Source organism: Mya arenaria, chromosome 13 (genome assembly GCF_026914265.1).
Source record: "Mya arenaria isolate MELC-2E11 chromosome 13, ASM2691426v1".
NCBI lineage: Eukaryota > Metazoa > Mollusca > Bivalvia > Myida > Myidae > Mya > Mya arenaria.
In genome coordinates, this window is record NC_069134.1 from 38,686,806 (window position 1) to 38,702,753 (window position 15,948).

At 35.4% G+C, this 15,948-nt stretch overlaps 1 protein-coding gene across 1 annotated transcript; it reads right to left on the reverse strand.

Moving 5' to 3' along the window:
• Nucleotides 1-9,771: 9,771 nt before the first annotated feature.
• Nucleotides 9,772-11,250, reverse strand: LOC128215026 (b(0,+)-type amino acid transporter 1-like). Its single transcript, XM_052921759.1, has one exon. The coding sequence runs from the start codon at nt 11,208-11,210 to the stop codon at nt 9,789-9,791; it is 1,422 nt and encodes a 473-aa protein (XP_052777719.1). The 5' UTR covers nt 11,211-11,250; the 3' UTR covers nt 9,772-9,788.
• Nucleotides 11,251-15,948: the final 4,698 nt, after the last annotated feature.

Below are 15,948 nucleotides of genomic sequence, written 5' to 3' on the forward strand. Positions count from 1 at the left end.
TACGTAGTTTTCTATTTATTTTAATGCAATAAAGATGAATGCAACATATTTTTATTATACATGATTAATGCCATGGTATGTATTCGGCATATACTTTTAAAGGGGTACAGGCACGGAAAAAGTAATTCCAATTATCGAAACAGAAAAATATCAAATTAAACCGCAGGTTGAGATGGACACGTGTTTATTCACCGAACGAGATGTATTATATACCATACTATGTATTTATTTATTAATTTTCGGTTTCAATTTGATTTAAATTTACCGCTATCTGCCTATTGTAAAATATGGAACGGAGCAGTCATGTTAATGATGATATTACAACTTGTGATTTTCAAATCTTACAATAGACAGGTTTCACCACTTATTTTCTGCACGCTATTTTTAGTGATTCGAACGTAGTTCCTTGACTACAAATCGTACTAGCATGATATGGAATCAGAAAACGACAGTATTGTGATACGGATTTTTCAAACCGGGTGCTGTATTTCCACTTCTGAATATGGAAACTGATAGTCAAAAAATAAATGGATGTATTAGTTACTGTTATGAAACTAGGTAATTGTATTAAAATATCATCAATTAACATCATAGATATTCGTTAACGATGTATATTTGTGAATAAAAAGCATTAGTTTATTATTGTTTTTGAAGAAAACCCATCAAAATAGGCTTCAAAATAAAAACAAATTCAGACACAGAGAGTTTTAGAATTATCAGACTCAGATTCTTCTCGGTGCACGTCGTTTCCCATATTCAGACCGTAAACACAGCATATTGTGCAAAGGTATTATTTATTATTATTTATATATACCTTTTCTGTAAAGTATAATAGTAGTTGTAAAGTAGAATAACATTGATCGATACCAATTATATCGTTCCTGATAGCCTAAATAGTTAATCAATTACAATAATTACGGTCTCTGAATAATCCAGCTAAATCGGTACAAAAAATACCAAATTGAGTACTTTAGGTAAAAATTATGAAAATTTGCCAGGTGACATATATGTAGGTTAAGGTTAAAACAGCTCAGGACCCACATAATCTTCGTCCTAGATGACTGCTATAATCCAAGATGGCCACCAAAGACCTCTTAACATCATAAAGAAGGAACAGTCGTTAATAAATTGCTATATTACCTCAGTCAATACATATTTATTTTGAATTTACTTTTTTGTTAAAATCTTAGGAAGAAATTCTAGTCAATTCAAATATTGTTTTTTTTTAGAGATTATACTTTATTGTTGTTATGATAAAAAATACACCTAAAACAGATTTGTTCGCTAACGTTATTGACCCAACGCCTGTTTTGTTATTTCTTGAAAATGTGTTTAGTTTACATGTATAGCATTTATGCTTATAATGCCACAACAAATTAATCATATGTTCGTCGGAATTGCCGCAGCTAAAAATCGAAAAAAAGACAAAAAAAAATAATTTTGCGCTCGCACATATTATTTGGCCGCGCGGATAAGTTTTTATTGACTTCGGAAATCACCCGATTTTCTGAATTCCAGTTACTTAGAACTAAATCCTACGAGTTCGCACTTTTATTGAAGGTATGTCCATGCTTTACATTCTTCGCGAGCAAACTTTCCTCGTGCTCAGATAAAAAAAGGTCCGGATAACCGTAAACAAGCTGATATTTGAAGACAGTACTAGTCTTTTTTGTCGGGAACATTTTTCAGGACGCCCTTTGTTATACATTTCCGGTATTAATTTTCAGTTTACTTTCAGTTTTCGCAGTGTAAAATACACGTTTTAAGTAAAACATAGTGTCATGGTCAATGGATTATAGTCATCAGTAAACAAAAGCAGTTATACAGCGTCGAAGGTATAAAGATATAACTGTTTTGTACTCAAAATGAAGTAATAAACAATGACCTAATCAGATTGTAGTGCAAAACTTATATTCAAATAGACAGACACACGACTAACAACCATTTAACATGTTTTCGTGAGTGATTTTTTAAATTCTAAAATGTATTTCTCAGTATTAATATACTCATTGAGAATCACAGCCGATAAAAATAGACCTTGTAAATATTTTAGAAAAAGTCTGTATTTACACATTATAATAAAATCAGTGGAGTCAAAAAAATTTTTTTTTAAGTAAAATGACTTAAATGATTTGATGATTTTGATTTTCTCATTTTTTTGTTCTTATTATACTTTTTTTCTTTACTCGATTAGTAAACTGTTATTATAAAGTGGCCTTTTTCTTACGGCATTGAGACAATGGAGGCCGCCATGTCTGTCTTTTTAAAGGCACGGACCTATAAACCATAGGCTTGTGGTCATGGCGAGGTCTTGCAACGGAAACGTCTTTATTCCAACACCTGCACTAAATACAATGGCCTGTGCCAGATTTTCAGATCTGTCTGATACTTCTTCAAGTATTTATTCTTTTTTTTTTTTAGAAATGTTCTCTGTGTTATAAACATTTTCCACCTACTGTTTTGTCAAAGTCACTACAATTTTATAATGTACTTGAAAGGTTCATAGGTTTCAATAAAGATTTGGAAAAGCTGAAACATAATTCCATTTCTGCCGTCTTCTTTTATCTTGTGTCAAACATACCACAGTCTTGGGAGCTCTTCTACATCCATATCAGTTCAACAGTTTAGATCATCATTTGTCAAGCCAACACCAAAACAAGATTACAATTGGCAAGGCATTTACACTAAGCCTGCAAGCGTCTAAAAATAATTTTAGAAATTACAGAAAAGCATTTTCATATAAATGTGTAACCTAAGTTGGTCGGTATTTAAGTCAATCCAGTTTTTAAACGTTTTAATTTTGACTATACCAAAGCATATTCAGAGCACAACAAAAGCTTGTGAAGCTCTAGAGAGTGCTAAATTGATCACATTTTTGCCATCATAAAGCAAATTCAGAGCAAAACAAACTGTGTATTTCTAATAAAGACTTTTGGTGCCAAAAGGACTACATTTGGCTTGGTGCAAAACAAACAAATGTGCTGCTCTAATTATGCATACTCAGTACCAAAAAGATCACAAATGGCAACACAACAACCAACATAGATACCTAAATCCTCTAAGTGTAAAGCAAAGCTAAATAATAAGCTGTGCATTTCTTAAGCCTACTCAGTTCCAAAAGCGACAAATGTTGACAACAAAAAAAACCATTCATAGCCAAACAAACACACGCGAAACTTTTATTTAGCATACTCAGTGCCAAACAGCTCATTTTAGCAACCATAAACTATATTCAGAGCCCAACAAACCCATATGCGGCTCTTAATAAGTATAATTCATTGCCGAACAAACATATGTACAGCTCTCATTAGCCTACTGTGTGCCAAGTTGTCTACATTATGGCAACCATAAACGCCAAAAACAAGCTCATATGCAGCTGTCATTTAGAAATTTCAGTACCTATTAACCCAATGTTGGCTGTAATTTGGCACATGCAGAGAAATGTGAATATCACGTTTGGCCTTTTCAGTGCCAAATGCTACACATTAAAGCCATAACCATCACGTCCATTCAAAGCAAACCAAACCAATGTGCTATATTGTTAAGAAAAGTAGGCAATGCCACGTGATGGCCATTTTGGTTTAGATGTACATATTGGATATATCATGAGAGGGTTCTTACCCTAACCATTAGACTTGTACTATACTTAATAATGTTAACGATTCTATTAAATGTAAGCTAATCTAAATAAAAAATATTAAATTTACATTTATGTCATCCCAAATTAGATACACACAAATTGCATTAGCATAAACAATTATACAGGATATATCAAATGTTTTGGCATGCTCGTTTCATGACCTTGGTAGTCAATGCAGTATGTAAATATAAGGTACACTTGGAACAATAGCAATATGCATTGAAGTAAACAGTCTAATCTATTTAAATGTGTACAATGTTAAGAGATACATATTCATGGCGGCAGTCTTGAACGCGGTTTTGAACTGTTTTGGTCCTTGTCATAAATGAGTTAAATAAAAATAAGTCCTGAAAAATGTTCCCGACAAAAACAACGCCTGCAATACTGCACCTGATATGAATGTTAATTTTCAAACATTTCAACTTATGAAAATTTAGGATTATTTGCCGTTAAAATCGGTAATTTAATAATTATCAAGATATTATGATTGCCGGGGCAACACAAAATCTTGTTTCGAGGCGTATCTGTAAGATTTTTTTTAAATGTTCAGCATCTTAATTATCATTAAATATCACTAAACAGGCCAAATGTACAAATATGTTTAGATACCAACTAGGTAGCAAATTAGTTAAAGCATAAATAAAAGAAAAACATTCAGCCACACCAGTTAGTTCAGTCTCTTATAACCAAACAAAGAAGTTCAACCATGAATCAATTACATTAAGCCAAGGCAGGGCAGGACCAGTATTCAATATTGATCTTATCCTTATCATTAATCATGCCTCAATGATTCCATTCAGCCTATTGGCCAGCTTTATATATACAGGCCAATCAAAACACTTAGTTTCTTATCTTAATTTTAAGTTGCTTATTGAATATGTCCGCAGTTCGGTATTTTAGATCTAAAATTACTGTAGTTGAACTGTGAATCAATTACCAGTCTCGGTTTCTGATAGCCAACTAGTTAAACCATGAAACAATTACATTCAGACATACCAGTAAGTACGTTATCTGATAGCCAATTAGTTAAACCATGAATCAGTTACTTTCAGACATACCAGTAAGTACGTTATCTGATAGCCAACTAGTTAAACCATGAAACAATTACATTCAGACATACTAGTCAGTACGTTCTCTGATAGCCAACTAGTTAAACCATGAATCAATTACATTCAGACATACCAGTAAGTAAGTTCTCTGATAACCAAAGTATTTAATCAATGAGTCAATACCATTCAGCCAATACATTCAGTCCGGTCTCTGATAACCAAAGTAGTTAAACATGAATCAATTACAATTTGCCTTTCCTTACATACCAGTTTAATTAAATATAGGTACCCGTAAGTACGGTCTCAGATAACCAAAGTAGTTAAACCATTTACAGTTACATTCAGCCATTACAGTCAGTCCGGTCAGTGATAGCCAAATTAGTTGAATCGATTACATTTAACCCTACTAGACGTTCTCTGATAGCCAAATTAGTTGAACAATGAATCGCATTAAACAGAGACGCGCATTAACCAGGACGCGCATAAACCGGCGACGCGCATTAACCAGAGACGCACTTTACCCAGAGACGCGCATGAACCAGATACGCGCATTAACCAGAGACGCGCGTTAACTAGAGGCGCATTAACCAGAGACGCGCGTTTACTAGAGGCACAGTAATTTGACTTTGACTTTAACTTGAGATGCATATTAACTAGAGACGTGCATTAATTAGTGGCGAGTTACCCAGAGACGCGCATTAACCAGATGCATTACCCAGAAACGCGCGTTAACCAGAGAAACTATTCTATACGTAAGATGAAAGGCTCTTACTTTGTGTATATATGCATTTGTTTGTAGACCAATAAGAATTGAATTTTATAAGAATGTGTCCCTATTTGTGTTCCATAGAGCGCTTGCTTGCTGACTATTTTGTATAATTTAATAATTTATAAAATGTGAACAGCGATATTAAATGTAGAGTGCATGTAGATCACAGTTTATCACAGGTCTAACTTAAGGCTAGTCAAACTGTCATTTCATATAAGAAGCTATTGCAAACAATATATTTTTGTTACCGGAACTATGTAAAATATGTTTGTTAATAATGTTTTACTTTATCTTTTTTCAATATTGGCTCATCAATATAACGATGTACATCAAGAGGTTGTAACAAAGCTTCCCATTGGTACAGTAAAGTCTGGTCCATTCTGGTACATATATAAAGTCCCGTTGAACACTGCCATGGTCTTTCCGGAAGGGGCGTTTAATGGGGGTTCCGTGTGACAGAGCTATACACTGGTGCACGTTAAAGAGGGTAGCTCTAACCAGGGTTACATTCTGTCTGTGCAATATGCTCCAAATAAATCACTTACAATGTACGTTATTTGAGCACTCGACGTATGGGCAAACCCGAGTGCGAAAATAAATAAGCTTACACACCCAACCCGCCATGTTTTTTTCCCAAAAGCTTCAAGCGAATAAAAGATTGGTGTAAACGACACTTTTTATTATCGACGAATCTCTACTCTGATTTGTTATGAATATCTCTTTTACGGACGTTACAAAATCCCACCTGCCCAAGCCTTTCGAAAGCTTTGCTTCAGCCTAATATTACTAGAACGGCTGCTTTCGCGTGTTATACTTTATTTTAGAAGAGCAGTCACTTTGGCAACTCGATCCACAAGATGTTCTTGCTTCGTTAAAAGCAAAAAATATAAGGAATAAATTCTGAGCAATATTTCGCAACCATTCTTATAATCGCTTGTGATGAATGATATTTGTACATGTAGCTTACTATTTACACTACTAGATGAATATACCGATCAAGTAAATTTGAATAAAATGTTATTCGAATATTTTCGTTATCGTCATACGAGTTCGAGGCATAACAGCTTCTAATATCAATGGTAAACTTGTATTGAAAGAAAGACGTCGATCTGTAGGCGTGATCTGACACAAACAAACAAATAATATTCAAATCTCATTGGTCGACGAACACGTGCATAAGTTGCTAAAGCAATACAGAAAATACGAGGCCTCGTTCGGACTGCGTACTATTTTAGAAAGTATGCTGAAGTATACACTATGAAATACTTAATGAATTTAGTATGTGGGCCAGTATTCATAAAACATCTCAAGTTAATTTCTAACGAAGTCATTTTCTTGATGACTACAGTATCTGTTTATATTGCTTTTGTTTGGGAAGCTTTTTACCGAGCAAATAAAAAGTAGCTGACAGGCACTAAAGTGAACAGATTTATATTGATTACATTAAAGAAAAAGACAATGCAAAAAACGTCATTGCACAATCTTAATTTTGTTTTTCATTTAGATCAGAAAATAACATGACGCGCAAATGATATTATAAGGGTAAATTTTGAATATGTTGCAGAGATAGTGACATTTATAAAAATAAATATATTATCTTACCAAACCATCAGGGCTTGATAAATTCAGGTAGAGGAATGAACTCTACAACAAACCTTGCGTGGTGTAAACTAACAGTACAATTAAGTCATGTAGAAAATATTGATAAAATAATGTATATGTGATGCGACAAGTTCATATGGGGTTGATCGTACTTTCTTTAAATGGTCAGTTTTTAGTAGCGTGTCAAATACGGTGTATATTAAAATGGTCAATAACCTTAAAGGTAAATCTGACCTTCTACACGTATCACCCCATAAAATATGCCAATTTATTTATAATAGCCGCTACCTATGTCTTTATATTGCACATTTTCAACATATTAAGGTTAATATCACGTTTTATTTCTGATACGTTTGTACATATAGCAATATTCATAACCAAAGGGCTAATTGTAACTAACGTAGTCAGCCTGAATTTGCGCCTCAAGCTCAGATAGCGGAATTCTTAAATATTTTTACATCAATGGTTTAATTATTTTGGCAATAAATGTGCGCCTGATTGTATACTGGTTTAAATGCAACACATACAGCTTTTTTTACCTTCTTTGCACTTTGTATAGAATTTCTGAGTCTGAGACTCAATACATTAGTGATTATGATCTCATGGTCCCGTGCAGCTGGAAAACAGGCTATGCGATCTTATTCAACGGTGGGGTTGATCGTACTTTCTTTAAATGATCAGTTTTTAGAAGCGTGTCAAATATGGTGTATATTAAAACGGGTAATAACCTTAAGGGTATGTCTGACCTTCTAAACTTATCACCCCATAAGCTTTGTCATTCAACTTACAATAGCCGCTACCTATGTATTTATATTTCCCATTTTCGTCATATTTAGGCTAATGATACGTTTCATTTGTGATACGTGTGTACATATGACAATGTGCGAATGCAAACTACAGGGCCAATTAAAACTAACGTAGTCAGCCTGAATTTGCGCCTCAAGCTCAGAGAGTTGATTTCTTAATATTTCTTACATCAATGGTATTCTTATTTGGGCAACAAATGAGAGCCTGGTTGTACACTAGTTTAAATGCAACAAATACAGCTTTTTGACCTTCTTCGCACTTTGTATAGCATTTCTGAGTATTAAGTCTCAATACATTTGTAATTATGATCTTATGGTCCCGCACAGCTGGGAAACAGGTTATGCGATCTTATTTAACGGAATAATGACCAAAAGTCATCGTAAAACATACAAACAGCAATAATTCAAAAAAAAAACTACAGTGATAAAAAACAGTCACGAGCTTTAAATGCACCAGTCAATTGTAACAACGGCTCCCCCAGGTCCGGGGAATAGCGGGGACTTTGACTTTCGGTCCAGCCAAGCCCGGGTAAACTCCCCGCCCTGCGGAGACGAACTACTGGTAAAATCCCCGCCAAATGCCCCCGCACCCCAGGGACCATAGGTAAGGAACTTTCCCCGCTGTTTTAGGCGTGAAGACAAAACCACCACATTCACCCGGCACTGCGGGGCACCTGGAAAGTAAAAACACGGCCCGTTTCCCCGACTATCCCCGGTATATCCCCTGACCTGGGGGTGGGGGGCGTGGTTACAATTGATTGGTGCATAACGAGGCACACTGATGGTTTACAACGAGAGACACACAACACTCGTCGAAATAAGCACAAGCCTGAATGTCTTTCACTGGAAGCTTCCTCAAATGTTTTTTCAGACTTGTTTAACATTCGTGTGCCAATCTGTAGTTTAGGAATTTTGGCTATTCATTTCGATGAATCCACATAACGTCAAAATACAAGATAAAAAATAGTACTTATATTATTAGAATATCTTTATTGATAAATATTAAGGCTACTTCCTCGGGACGTTATGCAAAACGAACAGAACATAGTTTACATATTTAAGTACATGCATAAATTGAAATCAACAACAAACAATGTTTTGGAACGAATTTTCGTGCACCTTTTTGTTTGGATAGCGTACTATTATGCATCAAAATAAGAAGGTTTAATACCATATGTCTAACAACTTGATCTGCAAAGTATTTGATGCTGATCAGATCTTGTTCACTGATTAAAACGTAGCATGTACACGCTGACACATTGTAACGGTTATAGACGATATGGGGTTGTTTCACTTCGAGTTGCTTGCTTCAAGCGCAGAAGGTCGAGTATGAAGTTTCTATACGGGATCAACGGGACGTAATACAAGCCTACAGATCAACCAATTTACAGTGTATTTATTTAAATTAGAACCTTCAAAGAATCTTTGAAATGAAATCAATAATTGCTTTCTGTTCATACGCATTTAAATTTGCGGGAAAAACATCCAATTTCCAAGGCGTAGTTTTGCGAAAGAAGTCTAATGTGTGATTCGAATTTTTAAAGTGACACTCTTATTCAAAATCAATACATACACATGTATAACAAACATCAATTTGCATTGATAAACCTTTAACTACTTACAAAATAATGCATTTATGGACACTTTTAATTAATGATTACAAGATTGTAACCGTGAATTAAATAGCTGAAAACGATAAAATATTGGCGACTGCTAAAAGATTTACTGCGATCTTCTATTGTCTCATCAGGTAGAAATACCGTGTTGGCTCACCTTTCTTTTAAATCAAACACGGTATGCTTCAAAATAACCATTATCCTCAACATGTATTCATCCTTCTTGATACATTAAAAAAAAGTATTAATTGTCGTAAATCGTATTTGGGAGTAAGAGTGCATCAATATTTCGATGTGTGTATTCCTCTAAATATCCAAGTCAGCATCTAACACAGTCGGGCACATTTCCATAAACAACTGGAAGAACGTGGTGACTTTATCCCAGCCCGGAATTATCCAACCAAAATGGACGAATGGAAAGTACAAGATAAGCCCAGAAAGAATAAATCCTGCACCGTAGAGGAACTCAATCTTTGGATTTGAAACAAACGGAGAAACAACCATAAATATACAAACAAGCAACGCAATAACTGGTATTATCATTGGAATCCGAAAGTCATCCTTATTAATGGGCATGTTCCTTCGATCGTATCTTAATTTCATAAACGAAACGATTGTGAGTCCCTGTGTGAGAAATCCTATGAAACTGACGAGGTTGATCAGTTCCGAAACATCGGCGGGAATAAGCATAATGATTGAAACAACTGTATTGAAGATAAGCGCACCGAGCGGTATCCTTGTCTTATGGTGTAGGTAGCACAATATCTCCGGTAAATGACCCGCTCTAGCGGCTGCAAACCTCACCCGCACGTCCGTGAAAAATCCACCATTAGATGCCCCGTAGACGGAACACATGACGCTGAGAGGAATAAATATAGCACCAGTTCGAAGAACTCGTTCGCCCCAACTGAATGCGACGGCATTTACAGATAGGAACTCGTCTTTTGATAATAGTGTGAAATACGAAACATTCGTTGATATATAAATAAGGGTGACGAGCGACAGGGATATAATGATCGATTTTGGAATATTTTTCTTTGGATTAATCATTTCTTCAGCTATTTCATTCAGATTGTTATATCCACCGTACGCCCACATGCAACTATAAACTGCCAGCGAGATAGACGTAACGTCGTATGTTGTACCCTCAAAAGCATGTTCAAAGTTTTCTGCTTTGCCCTCGAACAAGTAAACGAACCCTCCAGCAGTTATAACAACGAGAGCTGCAATCTTAAGACACGTGAACAATCCTTGCACCGAGGCAACAATGTTGACACTGATTGTATTCGTTATAGCCAGAAGTAACAGTTGAACTGCAGCTATCATTTTACGGATGCTATCCGGCGCTTTACAAGCACCAAAGATAGGTGCACAAAGGTAGTCTGCGAAGACCAGGGCCAGCACTGCTCGGCTTCCTGCGTGGGTTACCGTTGTTGTTGTCCATGAGATGAGAAAGGCGGGAATGTTGCCAATGCCCGTCCTTATTATCGTATAATCGCCGCCAGACTTCGGCAATATGACTCCTAGCTCGGCGTACACTAGTCCTATGATGATAGACAGCAGGCCACATGCGACCCATATCAACAGACTAGCCCCTACCGATCCACTGTTCTTTAAGGCGCCACGAGGAGAAATGAATATTCCTGATCCAATCACTGCTCCCATTATAAACACTATACCCGCAGATAGACCTAATCTTTCTTTGACTCGAATACGGCTAGCCTGCATATCCACTTTAGCATGTTTGGAGTGTTCGCTTTCACGTTCATTTCTGTTGTTCGTTATATCAATATCATCTGCGTATTTTGCTTTTTTATCCATCTTTGTCAGCCGTATTAAACAGTGTAGGTGGGATGTCTACCTTCCGAAAACCGCTTTTAAATCACCATTTACGTGACGGCACATATTTAGTCCGATCTGGTGTGCTTGACCGGAGGTTCACTTTTCCTATTATCATAAGCTCTTATTCAAACTGAGCGTCGCAATGAGCTTTAATATGTGTGTTTAAAGAGGTTCGCTGTAGGCATTATTTGCACGTAGAAGGACTACCAACATCGTCTTGTCACGATTTAACACTTTACGCTGTGGGCGAATATACGTAGTATTTAAGCGTAATATATGAATAGATACGAATACAACTACTATCTTTGAAGGGTGACAATCGCAGCAAAGGTTATTCTAAACCTTCATCTCATGTCTAGATCGAAGTTGTTATTAGTACGCTCGTAGTCCCATTCTGTTATGCAATGCTGATTTTGTATGTTGTTTTAATGGTTTTTGGTTTTATTTAAATTGTAATGATTCTCGGTAACACTGGAAACACATACAGTTTATTTGCATTATTGACTGTATTTAATCTGCTGTTGTTGCTGCTGTTGCTGCTTCTGCTGCTGCTGTTTATTTGTATATTTGTATTTGTTACCCAGTTGTGACACAACTGTAGTATGTAAGACTCAAAAGTGTAATGAGCTTAAGATCCAAAAACCAGTCCACTTTAGGTCAATAAACCTTGGACAATAAAGATACGCATATTCAGGAACATGGTTCTTAAGAGGAACACGAGGATAAGCACGTAGCAGAGAACACTTCCAATCTACCTAGTCAACTAGTTGTTTGCCGATTCTAAGTTCATAAATTGCAACATTATCATTAATATGAGCAGCTTTCAAATACATAGAAGAAGACGAATTCGCGTCATCGATAGAACTAGCGATTGACTTAGAACTTTCCTTAATTCTGCATATAATTATCGTTTAAATGGCCGCGTTATGTCTACAGGAAATAACTATTAGTGTATACTCGTAAAATAAGTATCGTTTAAATTTGTTATTTTGTTCGTGCTGTGACAATTAATAATTATTTTCGTATTTGTTAGGTTTATAAAGATATAAAACATTTATTCAATAAAGTGACTTCATACATTCTTACGCGCAAGCCATTCCATATTTGGACAATTGACAGATAGAGGTAAATTTAAATCATTTGAAACCGAAATATAAAAAGGAACCATCTGATAGGCAGATACTATATAATAAATGGAATATTACGATAGGACGCTTTTCTGGCGACCTCCATTTCGTCTAGTTCTGTGACCTGCGGTCCCAACGGATGCGTGTTTACACACCGAACTCGACGTGATATAGATCACCAGAATAACGTCCTATCATAATATCCCCAATGCACTTTGCCTTGTCCTTACAGTTAAGCACAGTTTTTGTCCCATATTGCCTGTACTATGCTTTGTACGTAATATATATTGTCGATAATAGTCTGTCCTATGCATTGTCTTTACAGAAAAGCACACTGCCCTTGTCACGTATTGCCTGTACTATGCCTTGTATATACAGTCAAGCACAGTTATTGTAACTCATTGCCTATACTATGTCTTTTCTATACAGTCAAGCACAGTTATTGTTACTCATTGCCTGTACTATGTTTTTCTATACAGTCAAGCACAGTTATTGTTACTCATTGCCTGTACTATGTTTTTTCTATACAGTCAAGCACAGTTATTGTTACTTATTGCCTGTACTATGTTTTTTTCTATACAGTCAAGCACAGTTATTGTTACTCATTGCCTTTACTATGTTTTTTCTATACAGTCAAGCACAGTTATTGTAACTCATTGCCTATACTATGCCTTTTTCTATACAGTCACTCACAGTTATTGTAATTTGGTCCGTGTATATACCGTCTTTTCGTTTTTCGTATTTTTTTACAATTGAAAGTAAAAACGAAAAAAGAACATACATATCCTTTTTCTTTTTTCTAATGACTGAAGAGAAAACCAAAATTGATAGATGTTATCCTTCTCTGTTTTTTAATTATAATCACGGAATACAAAACAAGGAAACTATTTATTTATACCGTTTGGGTTTTTTTTCGTTTTACAAAGTGTAAAACGAAAAACAAGCAATCCTTAATATACCGTGTTTCGTTTCTTAGTGGTGCCTAATCAAAAGGCACATTTTTACAAGGTTTGTTTGGAAGATGTTTTTGTTGTTTCAAAATCTTTTAAAATCAATTTACTACATTCATTAACATATCCGAATAAACAAACAGAATCAAAAATCAAATATTTAAGCTAATATATTTAAACTTACTCAATTTCAAATTTTGACGAACTATAATAGAAAGATTTTTTCCTAATTTCCTAAAACCTATGCTAGAGGAAAACATTGAATAGTGTTTCAAAAAGGTCGACACTCGCATTCGTAAAATGAACATTTGCAGTCCAACAAGTCCAGGTTTACAAAAGTCAATTGACAAGTTCAGAATTACAAGGATAGACGATTTCGCCTATACCTTATATGGTAAATGTAACCGAAAGAAACGAAGGTGAATGGGCGGAGCTAACGAATCAGATTTTCTTTCGTTTATTTCCGTCGAATCAAGCAAGGGAGATAACATCTTCGCCTACCTCCTGTAAATTCCCGGTTGTAAGTCCGAGTACTCTCTCTTTATTTTACAATAAAAACAAAAATTAACTTCATCCTTTATTTCATTTTGACGATCAATGTTCCAAAATGGGTTATAAATCACCATATTATTAAGTCAATTGCAGTTGGGTGTATCTGAGCTGGGCTCACGGACCCAGATTTATACTGCCACTGTCAGTTTTTTTTTTACTTATATACCCAAGCAAGCAAAACATGTTCATTTATTTTATTTAAAAGTCGACCATGGGCGGGTCGTTCAGTGGGGGGGGGGGGGGGGCTGTAGGGCCTGTGTCCCCCACCCAGTTGGCCCGCAAGCAAACTTAAAGGTTATTTTTTTTTTGTCAATATTTCTCAGAAAAAAGTACGTAATTACGCCATAATGCACCAATTCAGACTTAAAATATTCTAGGGGGAGTACCCCTAAGCCCCACTTCCCACATTTTAAATGCCATGCCCACTCGAGGGATCATGTCCAAAAAGTTGTGCCCCCAAGTAACGCCCCTCTAACGCAAGTCCCTGTTCAAAACCTGTTCCGGCAAACCCACGAAATTTTTGATGGACATCATAATGATATCCACCTAGTTTTGTCTGATGATATACATTTACTATCTTAATAAGCATGTTCGGTGTAAACGTATAATTTCAATACATCATTAAAACAAAATATCCATGTGGATGGAAGAACAGCCCTCCAACCCACTTGTGTCCCCCAGTTATGAATTACGGGGTCTGCCACTGTGAACCATAACAATAAAGTGGGGGATTTCAAGAACATGAAAAAATAAATATCGTGAGTCTTAGATTAGAAAAACAAACGCGCGATTTTTTCCCTCCAAAAGGGCTAGGTCCGCTTCACCTAAATGTGAAAAAAGCCCTGACTGTTGAGTGTGGGTGGGGTATAAAAGCTAGCAGCAAGTAATAATTGTTTATTAGCAATAAATTGACTTCATCATTAAAATACTTTATTAATTACCTATAAAATAATATTCGTTACAGTATAATGTACGAGTTATATGAAGTTGTAATCTTAGTGTATTTTATCCATACAGTTCCAGCTACCAGGTAAGAAACCTCTGGGGCATCTTAGTGAATAATTTCCACTTAATGAAAGTTAAGATTTTTTTCTTCGTAAATTTTAAATTATCTAATATTACTTGCAATCTTAAACATTGCAAAAAGGCAAGAAAGTGTTCTCTAATGGTTGAATTTAAAATAGTGTTTAGAGTTATTTAAAGCTGCACTCTCACAGATTGACAGTTTTGACAACCTTTTTTGTCCCAGACTTTCTATACAAATAATAAGATTACCACAATAAAACAGATCTAAATTGTTTGGAAAACTGAAAAACTGCATCTGATCTTTTGTCAGCAGTCTTATACCACTGGTATCCAGACATTTACGCAAAAATTGGCTAATTCCAAAACAAAAAATAAAAATAGTTGTCAACACTGTCAATCTGTGAGAGTGCAGCTTTCGAAGAAAAAGAAGACAATGGGACTTCATTTTTGAAGTATAATTTATTGCTAATGACTTACATTTTGTTGTGTTTGAGTCAAGTATCATTTTGCATACATCTCATTTCATGTCATATGTGCGTATTAATAACTATTATATAGACAAAAACATGTTGTAATATCATATATTATTCGACATGAAATAATTTATAATCCATCCTGTTTCCAAATCATAGTCCATAGTGTCATAATATAGATGATTCGTAATGTCCATAATAAGGTTCGCAATGTCCATGGTCCAAAGTATCCATAATTGGTTTAAATAGAGCCGAGTGATAGCGGAAATTTTCGAAAGACCTAAGGAGGAGTTAAGACATGGTTAAGGCGGAGTTAAGACATGGTGAAGGCGACGCTATCTATAAATAAAATTAAATTCATCTCGTAAACATGTTCAACTGCGAATGAAAAGTTACCACCATACAATGTATTTTGTAGAACTACGAACTGAAATCTGTCTTCTACACACCGCAATGTAAAACCCGGCATGTGACTTTCACAGAATGATGTGTGTTT

Excerpts from the sequence above, each read along its gene's own strand:
- LOC128215026 (XM_052921759.1), bottom strand. The coding sequence starts at position 11,210 with ATGCAGGCTAGCCGTATTCGAGTCAAAGAAAGATTAGGTCTATCTGCG.